At 43.7% G+C, this 20137-nt stretch overlaps 2 protein-coding genes across 13 annotated transcripts in view; one reads left to right on the forward strand and one right to left on the reverse strand.

The window, feature by feature from the left end:
• GLYR1 (glyoxylate reductase 1 homolog) overlaps positions 1-17374 on the reverse strand; it is a 34146-nt gene extending 16772 nt beyond the window's left edge. For 3 of the 6 annotated variants that reach the window (XM_044978666.1, XM_044978665.1, XM_044978663.1), the window contains exons 1-5: positions 17258-17374; positions 14746-14782; positions 13262-13341; positions 3146-3284; positions 2311-2553 (exon numbers count right to left, since the gene is read on the reverse strand). In XM_044978666.1, the coding sequence (XP_044834601.1) occupies positions 2311-2553; positions 3146-3284; positions 13262-13341; positions 14746-14782; positions 17258-17295 (537 nt within the window). In that variant the 5' untranslated portion in view covers positions 17296-17374. Of the gene's footprint in view, positions 1-2310; positions 2554-3145; positions 3285-13261; positions 13342-14745; positions 14783-15976; positions 16068-17257 lie in introns of all 6 variants that reach the window. The other 3 variants (XM_044978664.1, XM_044978662.1, XM_044978667.1) reach the window with 2 other exon arrangements.
• Positions 1-20137, forward strand: part of UBN1 (ubinuclein 1) — a 79014-nt gene that overhangs the window by 25405 nt on the left and 33472 nt on the right. For 2 of the 7 annotated variants that reach the window (XM_044978657.1, XM_044978661.1), the window contains exons 1-2: positions 17484-17613; positions 18266-19136. The exons of 4 other annotated variants lie outside the window; for them this stretch is intronic. In XM_044978657.1, coding sequence (XP_044834592.1) covers positions 18894-19136 — 243 coding nt within the window. In that variant the 5' untranslated portion in view covers positions 17484-17613; positions 18266-18893. Of the gene's footprint in view, positions 1-17483; positions 17614-18265; positions 19137-20137 lie in introns of those variants that run through there. One more of the 7 variants, XM_044978658.1, reaches the window with a different exon arrangement.

A 20137-nucleotide genomic window follows, 5' to 3' on the forward strand; every position in this document is an offset into this window, starting at 1 on the left:
AAACTTTTTAAAGACACCATAATAGAGGCTCAACTTAAACATATACCCCAATTTAAAAATCATGGTAAGAGAACCAAAAAAGAGCCATTGTGGTTAAACAACAAAGTAAAATAAGCAGTGAGAGGCAAAAAGGCATCCTTTAAAAAGTGGAAAATAAATCCTAATGCGGAAAATAGAAAAGAGCATCAAATCAGGCAAATGAAGTGTAAACATATAATTAGAAACACCAAAAAAGAATTAGAAGAACAGCTAGCCAAAGACTCCAAAAGTAATACCAATTTTTTTTTTAAATACATCAGAAGCAGAAAGTCTGCTAAACAAACAGTGGGGCCACTGGATGAGCGAGATGCTAAAGGAGCACTCAAAGATGATCAGGCCATTGCAGAGAAATTAAATGAATTCTTTGCATCGGTCTTCTCTGTTGAGGATATGAGGGAGATTCCCAAACCTGAGCCATTCTTTTAGGGTGACAGATCTGAGGAACTGTCCCAAATTGAGGTGTCAGGAGGAGGTTTTGGAACAAAGTGATAAACTAAACAGTAATAAGTCTCCAGGACCTGATGGTATTCGCCCAAGAGTTCTGAAGGAACTCAAATGTGAAACTGCAGGACTACTAATGGTCATCTGTAACCTACCATTTAAATCAGCTCCAAATGACTGGAGGATAGCTAATGTGATGCCAATTTTTAAAAAGGGCTCCAGAGGTGATCCTAGCAACTACAGGCCAGTAAGCCTCACTTCAGTACCGGGCAAATTGGCTGAAACTATCGTAAAGAACAAAATTGCCAGACACATATGAATATAATTTGTTGGGAAAGAGTCAACATGGTTTTTGTAAAGGGAAATCATGCCTCACCAATCTACTAGAATTCTTCAAGGGGTCAACAAGCATGTGGACAAAGGAGATCTAGTGGATATAGTGTATTTAGATTTTCAGAAAGCCTTTGACAAGGTCCCTCACCAAAGGCTCTTAAGCAAAATAAGTAGTCATGGGATAAGAGGGAAGGTTCTCTCATGGATTGGAACCGGTTAAAAGATAGGAAACAAAGTGTAGGAATTAAATGGTCAGTTTTCAGAATGGAGAGACGTAAATAGTGGTGTCCCCCAGGGATCTGTACTGGGCCCAGTCTTATTTAACATATTCATAAACAATCTGGAAAAAGGGGTAAACAGTGAGGTGGCAAAATTTGCAGATGATACAAATAGTTAAGTCCCAGGCAGACTGCAAAGAGCTACAAAAGGATCTCACAGAACTGGGTGACTGGACAACAAAATGGCAGATGAAATTTAATGTTGATAAATGCAAAGTAATGCATACTGGAAAACATAATCCTAACTATACATATACAATGATGGGGTCTAAATTAGCTGTTAACACTCAAGAAAGAGATTTCAGAGTCATTGTGGATAGTTCCCTGAAATAATCTATTCAATGTGCAGTGGCAGCCAAAAAAGCGAACAGAATGTTGGGAATCATCAAGAAAGGGATAGATAATAAGACAGAAAATATCATATTGCCTCTATATAAATCCATGGTACTCCCACACCTTGAATACTGCGTGCAGATGTGGTCGCTATATCTCAAAAAAGATATATTGGAATTGGAAAAGGTTCAGAAAAGGGCAACAAAAATGATTAGGGGTATAGAATGGCTTCCGTATGAGGAGAGATTAATAAGACTTGGACTTTTCAGCTTGGAAAAAAGAGGCAACTAAGGGGGGATATGATAGAGGTCGATAAAACCATGAGTGGTATAGAGGAAGTAAATAAGGAAGTGTTATTTACTCCTCATAACACAAGAACAAGGGGCCACTAAATGAAATTAATAGGTAACAGGTTTAAAACAAACAAGAAAGTATTTTTTCACGTAATGCACTGTCAACCTCTGGAACTCCTTGCCAGAGGGTGTTGTGAAGGCCAATACTGTAACAGGGTTCAAAAGGGAGCTAGATAGATTCATGGAAGCTAGGTCCATCAATAGCTATTAGCCAGGATGGGCAGGAATGATGTCTCATCACTTGATGATAACCTGTCTGTTCATTCCCTTTGAGGCACCTGCCATTGGCCACTGTCAGAGGACAGGATACTGGGCTTGATGGACCTTTGGTCTGATCCAGTATGGCCATTCTTATAGTCTTCTGTTCTAACAATAACCTGGTCAGCTAATAGATTCAGAAGAATCGACACGAACAGCTTTACAAATGGTACAAAACTGAACTCTTCCTTTTGGCCTGTAAACCAAAGTGCCAACCATCCCTAGAGTCCATCAGTGAAGTCCACAGGTCATGGCAGGACATGCAGAACACAAACCTTCTCATCTTTGGGGGGCCGTCCCCGCTTCCGGGGGCTCTGATCTAGTGCTCTTTTCAGGGGCGATTTTGAGCCTCGCTCTGATGAGACAGAAGATGCTCGCTTCTTCCCTTCCCCTGTGCTCTTCTTCAACTTCCCTTCAGACAAACCGGCTTTGCGTTTCTCTTCGCCAGCAGACTGCTTGCCTCTCTCCTCACTGGAATTACGCCGGTTCTTCTCTTCACTGGAGTTATGGGAAGATGCCTGAGAGATTATAGAACAGAAGATTGCGAGGAAGGAAGAGATTGAGTGATTTTCATAAAAAACCCAGGGATACCGAGACTGCAATGCTGATTATCAGGAAACTGATGGTACAAAGTCACATTACAGCACCAGGTCCAACAAAAATTAGCTCTTGGAAGCAGTTGAGTTTGAACTTGTTGAAGTTAGCATTTATGTCAAATGTATCAGTTTCAAAAACTGGTTCATAGAACATGCCATGTGAAGGATCACTGGGGGAATCATGTAGTCTAAAACAAAGGTTTAGGAGAAACCAGATTTAGCACTGATTTACTGTGTGGTCAATTAGCCTCTCTGCCTCAGTTTCCCCATCAGTAAAAAAAGGACAATGATTACCTACTTCACAATGGGGTTGGGGAAATTCATGTTTGATTAAGTGCTTTGAAGATGGAAAGTACTATGCGAGTGCCAACTAGCATCATGGCCATCATGACCACTCTTCTATGGAAAGTTTAAAGCTAGAGGCCACCAGCTTTAATAAAGGTAAAACAGAAGCTTGGTTATTGATCATGTTAAGCCCAACTTTGGCACATAAAGCAAAGCTAAAACCACTCACCTGGTCCTTGCCTTTGGCTTTCTTAAGGAACTCCTCCACAGCATCCACAGCCTGCTGGAAGCGCTTACCCTTGTTAATCTTGATCATTTCCTCTTTGTGGGCGTGATAAGGCTTCAGCTGTTCCACTTTGATCCAAGCACTGATAATAAATGTCAGAAAAAGTTAACTACTGATACATTTTCCAATCAAAACACACATCAACTTCCTCACCCAACCCCACCATGTAGCGATAAAACTGACATATACAATAGTATGGCCACATTGGACTGACTATACCAGCAAACTCACTTCTTTTCCCTCTTCCCTGATGGCTCCAACTCCTACATTCGCTGAAGTCTTTTTTCAGCCTCCTCAACAAGTAGCATATCCAACTGTGTAAATGAAATTTGCCTCTGGGCACCATTCATGTGCTTTGCCAATGCACCCACGTGAGCACACACATTTATAAGTGCACGACTGATTGCTCTTGTACTGGTGTGGGGAAAAACCCACACACCCAATGTGGGATTTTATTCCTAGGACTGTTGCTGCTTTTACAGATCCAGACTAACACGGCTACCCCTCTGATACTTGCAACAGGAGGCCACTTAACAGTTCTGACAAAACAATCTTTTGGTCAGAGACAAGATTATTCTTGTTTAGTATTGTGTATGTATGTATAAATCCCCATGAGGGCTGGAAGAATAAACAATATTTTTCAAAATTAGATTTTGTAACACATGGGTGACCACCACAAACAGAACACCACACACCATAGCTCACTGCACATCACACTTTTGACACACAAAGGATCAAATGCCTTATAATAAACTGACTTTCACTTTTGATGAAAAAAGCATTTATCCTCAATTGCTGGCAGTGTGTTTAAGAGAGGCTCGCACCACTGTGTTTTATAATGTAGTAACATCAGAGCAGAGCTCTCGTCTGCTTTGTGAAGAAACTCCTAAATTTTCTCCCTATAACAATTGCTGCTGTACTGGTTTTCCTTGATACTTCTGAAATGGGTAGGCTCTCATGCAGAATGATTGCCTTCTTTCACATTGTCCACCTCTTCTACCAATTCAAAATTTTCATTCCAGACTGTCGCTCCATAAAGTGCCTTTCCACCTATTCTCCAACTGCCTCATAAAGCGTTAAGACCACCTTCATCTATCACAGAATCTGAAAAGGGCACTTCAGCTGATCTGCTGCTGATCAGTTAAGTGGCTGCAGTGCTATTTCCCCATTACTATTGGGGAGAGTAGAGTTCTGTGCACTATTGGAAACTTTTCTGAACAGGAACAGCCATCAGCCTTTTTCATCAGGGAGCAGCTCAGTGTACAGCATTAGGCAGGGAAATGAATTTTAAAAACGGGCACCATTGAAAAACAAAAGATGTTAAATGTCAGTGGTAGAAGATTTAAACATTTTGATTATCCCCAGCAATGGTTATCTCCTGCAGATAGGTGCTGCTGTTCACAGGAAGCCTTTTCAATTTCATATTTTCAAGACTTATATCTACATAGCTGTAAACTGAACACAAATTTTAAGACATGATGCCCCAGTAGCTCATTTTTCAATGAACAGAAATTAGAAATTCACCCATTATGGCATGATTCCTCTATTTTCAATTGGACCTCCTCCACATAACTGGTACATTCAGTATTGAAGTGTTTCATAATGTTTAAAAAGTTTCAGAACTTTCCCAATTAATGGCAGCTTTTCTCTCTCACCTTCCAGTTGTGCTACCACAGCAGAATACCTAGGAGCTCTTTGGCTCACTTTTCTAGTTTGTTTTTCCATGGCTTGTCCATATACTCAGACAAGCAATCTTATCCCAGTTCCATATATTATCAGCATGATGGAACCAGACTGCCCAAGATCTGTTCTCATTTACTACGGTCTCTGAGAGAATCAGCTTCAAAAACAACCCATGGTGTGAGGCAGCTTTCTCCATCCATCTGCCTTAAAATCGTAATTCTCCAATGCTTTTTAGAATGTTCATCTGTGCAGTTTTAAAGCCCAGAGTATTTCCCTGATCTCATCATTCTTTGCTTTTAATTTTAAAGTCTCTGGCCTCCGCATCAAGGTTTTCTGACCAGTTATAGCAAGTAGCCTGTGTCTCCTGGATCTGTTTAGGACACAGGAAAATAGCAGAGTTCCCAGTCTCATGCTCATGGATGAATTTTCTTTTCTTTCCACTTCACATTTGGGTCTTGCCCCTTTGCCTGTTCCTATTTGCTCTTTTTTCAGGACACAATGACCAGTTCACCATCTTAAGGCCTGGGTGAAGCAGCTTCCTTTCCACTACCATGGGCCATTGTATATACAATGAGCCACTGGATCATTCAGTATGGGACTGCAAACATTTCGCAGGTAGATGCTTTTCACATAGGACTTAAATATAGGAGAGACCAGAAACTTCATGGCTGTTAGAACAGGTAACTGTTGCTTAGAGGTTGCAGTTAGTCCAGGTTTCACTGTGCAGGAAGCGTGCTTACACACTTTCCACTTACTGCAAGCAGGTTCTTGCTCTAGAATTTCCACTGTAGCCCTGAAGGTGGAAGATCACACAATGCTTTCCATTCTGTGCACCCTACAGAATCCTTTCCCTCGTCCTACATCCCCCTTCGTACCCACCTTTGAGTTAGCACAATATAACGAGTGAAGTCAGTGATTCTCAGACAACGGTCTAGAACTTGTCCAGGGAATCTCTCTTGGACAGCATGAAACCCTTCACCTTAGGGTCCTCAAATGACAGTGAATCACTAGGAAGCTGGGCAGTGTTAGTCTACGAAAAGCTAACTAGCTCACTCTCTCACACATGTACGCGTGATAAGAATGTTGGGAAACAAGTCAATGAAGTCATTTAAGAAGCATTTCCCCCAACTTCCTTCCAGATTTGGGCCCCTCAATGAAATCACTTTATTTCAACTAGTCTGTTCCTCAAAAAGTTATTGGAGGGGGAATCCATTGCATTTTCTCCTCCCAACTGCCTCTGATGTGTGTACCTGCCCACTCCCCACCAGCTCTTTGCTCACTATTCTTTTGGTAGTGGAGGGGCAAGATCTATACATCAGGCTGGGCCTAGGGGAGACAGACACTTGGGACTGTTGGAGACACGGATTAAAGATCTATAAAAAGGACTAAGGGCAAGCAGGCAAGGGCTTAGAAAAGTCACAGACACACAATAAGAAAAAAAAAATCTGCATTCCTCTCCCTAGTTTGTCCCTTGTCTACATGCCATAGATTTATCTAATCTCTCCAGGGCAGGGACCTGTCCTCTTAAATGTCTGTAAAGGACCCAATACTGTAGAGTACTATAAAAATAAAGCTACACCACAGAACAAAGCCATTCATAGTTACACATGCATGCCTCAAAAAACAATGACCTAGCATAAGTCCTCTCAAATATGACATATTAGGCTGTGATCTCATAGCTATGGAAGGTCAAGTATCCAGATACGAGTTTTCTGAGGCATAACATAAAATAAGTGCTAACCTTACTAAACGCTAGGTTCAAGCAACCTACCCACAGGAACCCTAATTCTAGGTTCAAGCATCCTACCCAGAGGAACTCTACAAGAACCCTAGGCATTAAAACGCTAACACTACGATAGGGAGCTCAACATATAGGAACCCTAAACCTGGCTCCACAGACCCTACCCACAGGAACAATATCCCAGCTCCTTGCAGCCTGCTAATAGGAACCCTAACCCTAGCTCAAAGTGCCTACCCATGAGCCGTAACCCTAAATCTACATCACCTGCCCAAAGGAACCATAATCCTATTTCCAAGTCACAGAAATATAGGAACCCTAACCCTAGTTCCAAATAGCTTATACAAAAGACCCTAATCTTAGAGCAGAGAGACCGAGAAGAACCCTATTCCTAGCTCCAAGTACCCTACCCATAGAAACCATAACCTTAGCTCCAAGTACCCTACCTCTAGGAACACTAATTCAAGGCACCCATAGGAACCCGAACCCTAGTGCCAAGTACACCCCACCCCCAGGAACTCCAACCCTAGTGCCAAGTACCCTGCCCACAGGAACCCTAGCTTTAGGATGGGGATCTCTAACTATAGGAACCTCACCCTACCAGCAAGTACTGTACCTATAGGAACCCCAACCCTACCTCTGGGAACCCTAACCCTAGCTCCAAATACATGATTCATAGGAATATCCTTAGGTCCAAGTACTCTAGCTCATAAGAACCCTAATACTAGTTCCAAGTACCCTACCCACAGGACCCTAACCCTGGTGCCAAATACCACCCCCCCAATAGGAATCCTAACGCTAGGACAAAGTACCTCCATAGGAACCCTAACCTTAGCACCAAGTACCCTACCCATATGAACCCTAACCTTAGATCACGGAAACCTACTCACAAGAATCCTAATGCTAGCTCCAAGTACCCTATCCAAAGAGACCCTAACCCAAGCTCTAAATACCCTACCCATAGGAAACATAACCCTAGCTCCAAGTACCTGATCAGACCTTCAAAAGCCCCACATTCACCACCGTGCCAACTCCAAATTAGTGTTTTCTGAATGCAAGATCACTGGGGAACATTCCAACCGGCTGCAGCAGAAAGCTCTACTATCCCTGCTGAACCCTCGGGTCCAGGAAAGAGCAGCGGCAGAATTTAAGCTTTGGCATCACAGAAGAATACGGGGGTTGGTGAAACTGCTAACACAGTTTTGCTAAGGCCATAATTTTTGTATCTTTCAAACAGTCTTCATATTATACTTTTATCTTGGTTTGCAAGATTCGTCTTTGATTTTTCTTTGGATAGCTCAGGTCAGGAAGTGAGCCCAGATGTCGGTATTCCTGATGAGGTTATTTAGTTTGTACATTGGTACTTCAGAAAGATGTTATGGGGTGCTCCAGGATGTTAACAATAAAATTTTGATAATACACTGTAATACTTAAGAATTTTTTTTCAAGCTGTAAGGCTTGTGAGTTAACTGAAAGAGCATGGTAGTATTTATCAGGTAGTGGTGGTTGCAGTGTACTTTCCAGTATTTCACTGAAATGGCTCCATGTCTATAGGGAATGACACTGTCATAGCACATAGCTAATGTCTGTCTGCCAGTGCTAATTGCTATTTTGAATTGTATGAAGCACACCTTGGGTGTCTCTCACAGAGTTTGATTTTTATGGGATTCAGTCCTGTCATTTGTCTGAGAAAGACATGTGAAGGTTCTTCTTCCCTGCCTTATTTTGTGTTATTATTGTGGGGGTGCACTAAGCCTTCCTATGACAAGTCTGTAGGCTTGGGAAATAAGATGGGCTGTGATCATATACCTAGGAACACAATTATATATTGGGTGGATGAGGGAGCTTATCTATACCAATATTTTGAGAGAGACCTGCTTAATATATTCCAGCAGAGCTTAGAGACCCCCAACCTACTTACAAGGTTTCCATTGCTGAGAAAAGGGTATATGGGACTTCCCTTGGGATTTGGGAGATAGAAAGGAAAGACATTTCAGAGTGTTATTTCTCTGCAGAATTAGAGCAATAGCTAAAAATCTCCCAACTTCCAAAATGAACACTAAGGCAGTCTGAAACATCTCACTCTCTTTCACGGAGCCAGTGAGCGAGCTATATAACCAACAATATGTGTATCATAACTACTGAATACTTCAGAGCAAGGTGCAAGTACTATATTACTACTGCAGACACTGATAAAGCCCCCATCGCTATGGTGTGTGGGTTACTCTGGGGGAATAACGTAGAATTCATGTCCCCCGCAGATTTCTTTGTTTCCTCACAGAAAAATGACTTCTAACGGGGAAGCGAAGGGAAGCTGCAAGAGCAGTCACGTGCCCCTCCCCGGCAGCACAGGCAGGTTGGTTCAGGTGCCCAGAGCAGCTTGTAGAGATGTAAATCACCTCTGTGGGGGGATGTGCAGTCATGCATGAGAGAGAGAGAGAGAGAGAGAGAGACACACACACACATTCTGTCCCTCTCACTTGCTATTGCAGTGTGCTTGTCATGAAGGAGCAGGGCTTCAGGATGTTTTTGAGGAGATAAGCATGGGGCAGGCTCCGTCCCCTCAGGCAGAGCAGAATGTAGCAGCCTGTCCACGTAGTGAATTGTTCCCACTGTTTTTTTTAATTCACCCAGGAGTATAAAACAGGTGTAAAAGTTTTAAGGCTCCTCTACATTGCCAGAGTGGTGTAAAGGCCTTATGGCCTTATAAATGCTTATTGTCCTTTATTGATTAGAACTGGTCTAAGTTTTTGAACTGAAAAAATTTCCTATCAAAATGTGCTCCATGAACTGTTTGCTACTGACCTTTCTGAAGATGGTCAGTAGCCAATATAAATTGTGAGTTTGATTCTCCAGCCTTCACTTGCTCTTCAGTTGCCTATGGTGTAACATGGAGCATATGGCTGCACATATTTGTTGACTAATAACTAGAAATAAAGGGTCAAACCTAGCTACATTACTATTAGGCAAGGGGGTCTGGAGATTTCTTCCAATTCTCCTCACTTCCATTCTCCATCCACTGTATTGTAGTTTAAATAAATTACCAAAATAATTGAAACCAGTGTGATTATATTGTGTTATTTTGACAAATAAAATATGCAGAATTTTAAAATCTTGTGAGCAGAATGCCCCCAGAAGTAGCGGGTGCACTTCATGGGCCTTAAGTTAAAATGCAAAAACATTTTAAGATTTGGATCACTCAAACCTGTTCTGTTCATTCCCTCTGAAGGACCTGTCATTGGCCACTATCAGAAGACAGGATACTGGGCTAGATGGATCATTGGTCTCACCCAGTATGGACATGGTTATGTTCTAACATTTCCTACATGCTAGGAAGACACCTTCTAGGAGCACTATTACTTTAAGGGCAGAGACAATGGAAACTTTACCAAGAGGCTAAATGCACAGAGTAACATAGTCAGTAGGAAGCCTGTGAAAAGCTGGATGTCTGAATGCAGACAGGCTCAGGTTTATACATCTTTGGCCAAAGCCAATTCTGCAATCTTGAACATCCTATCCTTGCTCACTGTAGCCTTGCCCTTGGGACAGATTAGCTTTATCATTGCACATGAACATAAGCTTTGTGGTGAGCAAGGAATGAAGAGGCAGTCTCTTCTAAATTGGGCCCTAAGCCATTTAAGATCTTGGAGAACCTTGAATTTCACCTGAAAGTTTCACCAACAAGCACTGCAGAATGCAAGTCACAGGTATAACATGTTCCTACCCATCCACTCTGCTCAAAGGGTGGGCTATCATATTTTATACAAGTGTTCATTTTTTAGTTGACCAGCCTTCACGCTTAATCCTAGGTAGGGCACACTGCAGCCTCAAGATGACAAAGGCATGGAGACGACAATACTGCAGTCTTTCAGCTAGCATATGATGAAAAGATGGCATTTTTGGCCACATTGGCCATCTGGGAATCTTGAGTAGAAAGGAGTCCATCAACAGCCTGAGATTGTAGACCCTTTTGCCAACGGACAGGCAAATGTCCTCAACTGAGAGAGCAGTGAGACTTCAACAGTTCCTCAAAATGCTTTGCCCTGCCAGCCAGCATCTCCTCCATTGTGTATATATACACACACCGAACATAAGCCAGAATGGCTTTTGTCCAGATCCTCATCTCTGCCAAACCAAGACAATATAAGCTGTAGAGCCAAGTGTCATTAGCATATGGATGATACTATAGCTAATGCCATCTCAAAAACTTAAGCAGGCAAAACTGGGCATTAATTACACTAGAATAGTCCAGTACTAGGTCTTTGTAACCACGCACACATAGCTTGATGGAGACTGATAGGGGTGGGGCAGGGAAGGAAGTGACAGGAGTTTTGTTTTCAGCTGACTTACTAATATTTTTCAGGTTTATTATCTTCAGCCAGGGCACTTAACTCCACCTAGATGCATCTCTTTTTACTTTTGTATAGGTTTCAGAGGGGTAGCCATGTTAGTCAGTATCAGCAAAAACAACGAGGAATCCTTGTGGCACCTTAGAGACTAGCAAATTTATTTGGGCATAGCTTTCATGGGCTATAACCCACTTCATCAGATGCATGGAGTGGAAAACACAGTAGGCAGGTATAAAAATACAGTACATGAAAAGATGGGAGTGGCCTTACCGACTGGGGAGTCAGTGCTAACGAGGCCAATTCAATTAGGAGGATATTCACCCCTTCTTGTCAACTGTTGGAAATGGGCCACATCCATCCTAATTGAATTGTCCTCATTAGCACTGACTCCCCCACTCGGTAAGGCAACTCCCATCTTTTCATGTGCTGTATTTTTATATCTGCCTATTGTATTTTCCACTCCATGCATCTGATGAAGTGGGTTATAGCCCACGAAAGCTTATGCCCAAATAAATTTGCTAGTCTCTAAGGTGCCACAAGGAATCCTTGTTGTTTTTACTTTTGTATACTAATCTAAACAATTAAATAAGATTAAAGCCAACTATGGAATAAATTACTTTTTTTCTGAAACCATGAAATTTCTCCTTCCCAGCTTGCTGGAGTTCAAGAATTTAATCTCAAATTTGGTTGTAAGATGACAAAATGTTCCCATTTTTTGGCATAATCAAACAGATCTAAACATAAGCATTCTCCATAAGGTCCAGTGTGAGATAGAACAGAGCCATAGGAGGCATCCATTTCTTCTATGAATTAGTGGAGTTTATAAGAAAATTGAAGTGGAAGGACAGTATTAATTTCTGCTCCAACTTCAAGTTGCACACACCTATCAGTTAGGGTAACCAGGATTTTTAAATCCTGTGATTATCCATCAGGAAATGATTACATTTCACAAGCTGGGTTTTTGGCTGTTCCAGTCTGCCACATGATAGGATTTTTCCTAACCTGAACTCCAGAATCATGTGATAAACCACTTATTTTGTAGCTTTGGCCTCCTAACTTGCTATCTGTCCACTAATCTCAATGGAACATTCCAGATATACAACCAGTTTTTCAAAAGCTATCATTTGGACAAAATCCCTCTCTCCCCTCCCACCCCCCCAAACCTACCACAAAATATTTTCCTATTCTCCCAAAAACATGAGTTAGTTATAACCAAGAATTACAGTGATCGAGAGGCAGCAATGAAAAAATCCACTCTTCGACTACTAACAACTTTATGGCCTGATTAGTCATGATTTCTTGTGAGCTAAAGACACCATTTTTACATTATTTGAAAGCCAGTAGCCTCCATTTTATTGGTGTGCATCTTCCATTTCTAGTCCTGGCTGGTTACATGACCTCAATCCTTAAAGGGACAGTGAAGCTTTGACATTATGCTTTGAAAAAATGACAAAAAATAAAACTGCCATTTCCTGTCAGAGAATCTTGTTAATGTGCATGCCATCACTTTTGTTTAAGTCCTTCAAAAAAGTAAAGGTTTTTTCTACTTATTGGTGTTCATAACAAGGTGTCGTCCCCCCCGCCCCCCCCAATTGTTCATTTTCTCCCTTGCTAAATGACTACACAGGGAAATAGTGAAACTGACTAAAACTGACTTCAAATATAAAAAACAAACAACACAGCAGGGTGGGGGTGGGGGTGTTTGCTAACATTTCAGTTCCAGGAATCTTAAGTTATTTGCAATAACAGCAGGTATGTAATTGTCAGACTAGTGTGATTTTTCTCATTTTGGCATGTGCCTTTATCACAAAACACTAATTCATAGGAAAATGTCTTACAATAACTTTACCACCCCATGTTGCACAGTCTTCCCAAATGCAAAACATGCACATTTTATGCCATCAGACATCATAAAGTGTTCTCTTTATGAGTGACACGAATAAAACCACTTTATATTTATGGCAGGAGAAACAAGAGAGACCACAAACTATACTTGAAAAATGGTGACAGTTGCACTAACATTAACAGGCACACCTACGCCCATGCAAGAGATCAACTACCCAGAACTCCCTGTCACAGCAGCACCTAAAATCAAAACATGCTTGAGAAGGTCTTTGCAGCCCTCAAACACCCACATGAGAAGCTACATCACAGAATAATAGTTATATATAGATAATAAGGCAATCTTTCTCAGAGCTACATCTTATTATGCTAGCATAAAACTCTTCCAGGAAAGCCCTGTGATTTAAAGGCCAGCATTGTCATCAGATGAAAAGAGTGGGTACGTACTGATCTTCTGTCCCAAAAAACTTCACAAAGAAGCACTTTTTTCCACGAGGCTTCTTCAGGTCTTTAGGCGGATTAACGATCTGAGGGGCAAAGACAGAAGACAGTGTTAGTTAGAGAGGCAACAACAGAATTCTGTGGCTTTTTAAAGTTTTCAGTCTATGAAAAAGAAATCTACTTCATGGTTCTTTGCTAAAAAATATTTTTAAAGCAAAATGGTGTTGGGGAGGGGGCTTGTACTGGTAGCAAAGGTCTTCCTCCCAAGCACACAATCCATATATTTCTTTGTTACTCACAGCACTATACCTAGAGTTAGCATCAATCACCCTATCACATTATAGGTTTAGCCTGCTGTTCAGGAGATAAGATTGGACTTTTGTCACAGCTGTTGTGAATTCCATGATTTTCATGGGGTTTTTTTTGTTTTAAATAGTCATGACTTTGGGTGTTATGGTGCTTTTGGACCCGAGAGAGGGGGCAGATGTGAGTAAAGATGAATGAACTTCACTGTAAACTACAAAGTTATACCTGTGTTGCATGAGCTCAGGCATATTGCCCAGACGCATCAGTGGAATTTTAGTGAGGTTTTACTGTTCCAAAAGATCAGCAACATGAGGTTCTCCCTATCCCCTAGGAGTAAAGTATCTTTTTAAAATTTGGAAAGCTAGGCTGGGTTTACAGAGTTTTGCTCCCATAGGGCAACTATCACCTAAGGCCTAGTCTTCAGTACAGAAAAGGGTGTTTCTCTCAGAGTTAAAATGTGAATGAAGACAAGGTGGTTGTAATTTTAACACAAGTTAAACCATAGACTCTCAGTCTTCACAAGTGTTGGCAGGTCACATTAAAATCTACAAATTTGCTTTGGATTTTAATTCAAGCTAACAAGTTAGGAACACACTTTTTTTTGTCATATAGACAACGCCTATATTGTTAGGTCAGCACATGTACCTACACTAAAAACAGAAAATAGAACACTTTTTGGGGGGTATATAAACAGTGCCTGCAATCTGACTTTAAAAACAAAATCTTCTTTCCATATCTTGAACTTTTATCCACAATCACCCACTGTCTTTTCCCAAAGAACATGACAAAAGTGTAACTTTTAAGTATTAGTTTGGGAATCTGGACTCTCCTCTCCTGTTTATTACTTAAGACAGTGCATGTAGTCAATTTAGCCAATTTATTGTGGGAGAAGAGAAACCTGTCTTGCAGAAAGCAATAGGGACTAAATTGCTATGACTAGGGAACACAATCAGTTCCAGATTCTGACAATTTGGTTTGTACTGCTTTTCATTCCATCTGAACTAACAGCTGTTACTGACAGACTGAACTTCTGCATCAAGTAAAATCCCTGATGCATAGTCTGGTTCACAATTAAGGCCAAAAAGCGTCTTAGCTAAAAATTAAAGAAGAAAACGATAAGAATCTTAAATCTTCACTGGAATTATTTTCATGAACTGCTCCCTTCAGGACAGAAGCAGACTCACCTTTCCTGGCCAAGGAGGATACCGGCCCAGCTTCCCCCTAAGGAAAAACAAAAAGATCAGCCACTAGCATCAGAAAAGACAATTGCTCCACTTCTATCTGCTTCCACTGCAATTTATTTTCAAAAGTCAGAGCTTACACAACATAATCACAACGCCTACCAGGACAGAAAGAACTGTTCAGCTTGGAAGAGCACTCACCAATGCTCTCAAGTGCCATGTGAGCAGATCATTGTGGCTCAGCGTGGCCACAGCTCAGTTTGCATGGGTACAGGGGACCACCCACATGGAGAACATTACAGGATCAGGGCCTAAGTCATTAAGAATAGAGGTGGTAAAGCTAGCACCTGGAAGATCAATACTAAAGCTCTTAGTACTTTAGTAAGACTGGATGACATTTCTTTCCTCCCTTACAAATGTCTGCCTGCATCAATATGAAATCCAGAGTTTGGATTCATAACTTAAGACTTTTCAGGACAGAACAGTCTAATAAGCGTCATATGTTTCCAGTTCATGTAGCTGCGATTCCTAAAATGTACTATTTTATAATTTAAGGTAGGAATGCCTATATCAAAGGTTGCAAGGTTACTTCCATTATCACTCTTTTTTCAGCCGCTCATCATGCTACTAAGATTTGTGAAACATACTGCTGGCCTACTATAATCACAGAAAAGTTGATTTCCTGCCTTTGCAAGTTTCATCACAAAGTCTAAGCCAAAGCATTTCCTCACAGAAGGGGGGGGGGGAAAGGGGGTTGGTGTCAGCATGAAAGCATAGTCTTCCTACCCCGTCACACAGGCTTCAAATGTTCACAAAACCTTATCTGGCATCAGTCACTGTCTTGCATGAGACTGGCAGAGAATCCTTAGTGCCTGCCAGTTCCTGAACTAAAATTCTCAGCAAGTAGCATGTCAACATCCATGAGGTGAGGATTCCGCAGAGAGGGCAAGCTGGTGATTACAGAAACACTGCTTAGGAGGACACTAACCATGACTTTCTTTTACTGTTGCATCCATCGATTCTTCTTTTATCAAGGCTATTCTGCTTTCCCATCTCCCTCCAAGTCTTATGGCTACAGTTCTTTTTGGATGGGCCTAGCGGCTGTGCATTGACTACATGGCCATGTATGAAACTCAAGCTGGATGATCTGCATTCAGAAACATCACTAACAGCAGTGCACTCCCAAAACACTCATTTGAAACAAGTTCAGCTAAAGGAATCAACCTTTACTTACTTTGCTATATAAATTAGACAACTTCACACCACTGTCAATGTTTCGGATGAGAAACTGCAGTTGTCAGCCTGGACCACGCACTTCTTTTTATCTGGGATATAAATATAAATGCATACACTTGCGTGTTGGGGATTAGCTATTTGTTGAAGGCCCTAGTGTGATGCTAACCCGTCAGTCAATGCCATCTAGAAGCACAGTGAAGCCTGTACACTTTAGGAGCAGTGCTAACAAGCTTTGAAGGAGGCCCCATCAGTCCTCCCAAGCTGGAAGTATAGAGACCATGACTCCTCAATTGTGTTTGGGGATAAAGCACGGGTGACAGGGGAAAGTTGCTCCTGTGAGCTCCAACAGGGATATCCCAACCTGGAAAAAAAATCCCATTCCTATATTGTGTTGCTTATCACATAAATCACTCCCTATAAGTGGCACCCAGATCTTAATGATCACCCCTTCCTTGCCCTGCTCACAACCCCCAGGTGACTCCTGTATATCCAGCACCATCCTCCAAGCAATCATCCCATTGCCTCATTCCTTTACTGTTCTTTAGATGGTTGCCTCATCCTGTCTTCTAGTTCCAAAAATGCTAAGGCAACGATTCCCTATCCCTTTTACTCCTAAAGACTCCCAGGTAACAGCACATTACCCACCCCACAGGCAAAGCCTGCCCCACATTTCACCCTGAAATAGAGACCCATTGCTGTGTACCCCACCCTGTCCTCAACCCAATACACCTCCTGACCAATCGAGGCTCTGATGCTATTCTGCCCCCCCCACCCCAGAATCCCCCAAAGCCCATATAACTCCCCCATCAACTCTCTGCCACCAGTGATGTGTAGGCAACAGCCAGTGCCCTGCACCATCTCGCCACTGTCATCGCTCCAAACTGACACCTCTTGTTCAACTGCCCCGTCCGCTCCTGGGGCAAATGCCCCAGCTCTCACCCCGCCTTCTGCCCTGCCCTGTCCAGAACAGCAGCACGGGCCGCTTCACATGGGGAAGGCGGGGCTTGCTCCCAACCCCTACGTCAACGCTTCAGGGTGAGAGAGCCCGGCTTACCCCTCCCCAGCTGCCTACCCTCCCCGGCACCACCTATACCCTCCCCCACCCCTCCGTCTGCCCGCTAACGCTACAGGCAGCCCGGTAACGCCCCCGCCCCGGTACCACCCAGCCCCGCCCCCCGCTCTCTACCTCCACTCCGGTATCACCCAGCCCCACACCCCTGCAGGGCAGCTGCTGCCAACCCCCGCGCCCGCTGCCCCAGCCTCCCGGCCCCACACTCACCACACCAAGTCTCCGAGCCGCAGACTCACAGCCGCCATCTTACCGACTCAGCCAGCAGCAGCGCGGCGCAGGGGCTGCCGGGACGGGCCGGAGGGGCACCACCCACGCCGCGGCCAGCCTCAGCGGAGGGGGCGGTGCCGCCGGGATAGGGCAGACCGCGTCACGTGATCCAGGCGCGCTGTCACCGCGCCGCTCCCTCCGCGCGTGACCGCCCTCTCCCCGCCCATTGGGCTCGGGCCTATCACGTGACCCTGCTCGGCCGCCTCAGCGCGGGGTAGCGCCTCCGGCACGTGATACGGGAGCGGGGAACGGATCCGGCCTGGGAGTGAGCGGAGGCGGCCGAGCTTGGAGCGCGGGTGAGTCCGAGCCCGCGCGGGGCAGAGCCTGGCGCACAGGCCCCTCCCTTGGGTAGCGGTGTGACTGGGGCGCTTCCCACCGGGGTCGGCGCAGGGTAGCCGGCCCAGGCCCCTCTCCTGGCCGCCCCGGGGCAGCCTCGGGCTCACCGGCTACAGGGGATCCCAGTGCCTCCCCTAGAGCCACTGTTCTCCTTTCTTTCCGGCCCGTTACCTTTCCCTGGGCTCTACTGGGGCATCGAGCCCGAAAGGCTCTTCCTCCCTCCCTCCCTCCCCCTGGGCAGTCTGGGGTCTCCTTCCCTTGGGCTTGGGTCAGATTCACGGCCTGAGGGTGTCCCCATTCCCTGGGGCTGCACAGGGCAGCCGGGCCATAGGCTCCCCTATTCTCTAGGAGCTGGGTGGAGCATGTGAGGCGGCAGCTGGTATCTCCCCCAGTGGGTTTGTGGAGCTTCGGGTTTGTGGCCCGGAAGCTCTCTGGGGATCAGCTTCTGAGCCGGGTACCTGTTGTCACTGAGGTGATTTTTTGAGGCTTCTTCCTGAGCCAGGGTGTTATTTTAAATCTCGCTCATCGGAGCTGGACTGGGGGATGGGAGGTGTCATCCCCTCAAAAAAAAATCCTTTTGGGTTTAAGCTGGCTCTTTATTTTCCTTTCCAGTCAGAAATGTGAAGAAGTTTCTTTGGGAGGCAGTCTTGTGAGTGCTGATCTTCGGGCATGGACCAGGGATCTGACAGTAGCAAGCATGTGTCTGTGCCCAGTGCAGAGGAGGAGCAGGTGTATTTGGCTCTCCTTGCATCTTGATATCTGCCATCGAGGGCAACGCTCTGATGCATCGTGGCACAGTCCAGACCGACGTTTGTGACAAAGGAGTGTTCAGGCATATTAAGACTGTTTTTCTGGAGGTTGCACTGTGCACCAGATTATTGTTTTCCTTTCTCGCCACCCTGTAGAAATGGAATTTTGCAGCATTAAAACGGTAACATTACAGATGGACTGACATTAAAATGTAGGGGACTGCAAACTTCAGAGGTATTTCTACTATGAGAATCAGCCTTTCTCTGATGAATGCAGCAAGCTGTGAGAGAGCCAGTCTTTGCCATTCCTTAAAGAAACATCCAACTCCAATAATCTTTTCTGCTTCCAATGTGCTCCTGTGTCCTTAAACATCTCTGTGTTTGTCCTTGTGATTAAAATCCCCATGTATGCACATGCACAAGGTTTCACCAGAACTTCTCTGAACTAATGGAAACCATGCCATGAGACCTGCTAAGACTTGATAATAGCCATGACGGAGCCCCACAGGGTTCAGTTCACCTCTTTGCCAGGTCCACTAAGCAACACTTTCTTGAAGAAGCCTCGTAAAGAGGACACTGCAGGAGCAGAGCAGCCCCAGGACTCAGCTGCAGCAGCAGTTCGCATCACACTCACCCTGTTTGAGCCAGATCACAAACGGTGCCCAGAGTTCTTCTACCCAGAGCTTCTGAAGAATACTCGAGGGAAAGTGAAAGGTGTTTCCTCAGGAGACAAGGTGAGCATCTAATAACCTACACTTTTCAACTAAAGATTTCAGATTGCTTCACGATATTCTTACAACGCTCTTGGGAGCTGGGTATGTTTTATCTCTATGTTAAGGATGGGGGAAGGAAACTGAGGCACAGAGGTGAAATGACTTGTTAGTGATCACACACCAACTTGGTGATAGAACTGGGAATAGAAACAAGGACTTCTTGCTGCTGGACAGCACTTCCTTTATATTTTTGCCTTATTAGAATTTCCCTTGAAATGGAAAAAACGCTGTTTGGAAGGTACCACAGACAATGTCATATAACGATGATTTGACTTGATCCAGACTGACTGCAGCGCTTTTTTGGTACCTGGATTGCTTGAAACATGAATATCCTTAAAAGAACATTGAAAGCAGATCTTCTCCATACAGCTTGTACAGTGGGAGTCTGCAGAGAGACGGACTCCTACTGTAAACAGATATTTCAATTTGAGCATTCTCTGTTGATTCCTGCTTTGTACATAAGTTGCTGTCAGTCAGCACCTGAGAAATTCGCTTGCCAGTAGTGAGTAGGAAACTTTTTCCTTAAGAGGGATCACCAGTTTCAGCAGAAACTAAACTTTGATTTTAAAGAATTTAATTTAAATGCAAAGTGCTTCAAAATTAAAACTGACCTTCTTTGTAAAGCACTTTGAGATCTAAAAGACAAAAAGTGCTCTGCAAGAGCTAGAATTGTTGTTAATGTGATCTGTAGAAATACTGATTTCCTCAATCTGCAATGGATGGTTCCAGTGCTACTGCTGATAACATCATTATTGTGTTGCTTGGGAAAACTAACAAGTTCTAGTCAGTTTCATGTCTGTTGTCCAGAACCATCTGGGCAGTCAACTGATGGTTTCATGTGGCTGCTTGAGAAAGCTCTGAGGAGCAGCAGTGGCAGGCACTGGAGCTATTTACATGTGAGGATGACCTGAAGGACAGAAGCTATGGGGAGGCCGAGTGGGTAGAACATATGCTTCTGTGTG

This window comes from Mauremys mutica, chromosome 11 (assembly GCF_020497125.1).
Source record: "Mauremys mutica isolate MM-2020 ecotype Southern chromosome 11, ASM2049712v1, whole genome shotgun sequence".
NCBI classification, from domain to species: Eukaryota; Metazoa; Chordata; order Testudines; family Geoemydidae; genus Mauremys; species Mauremys mutica.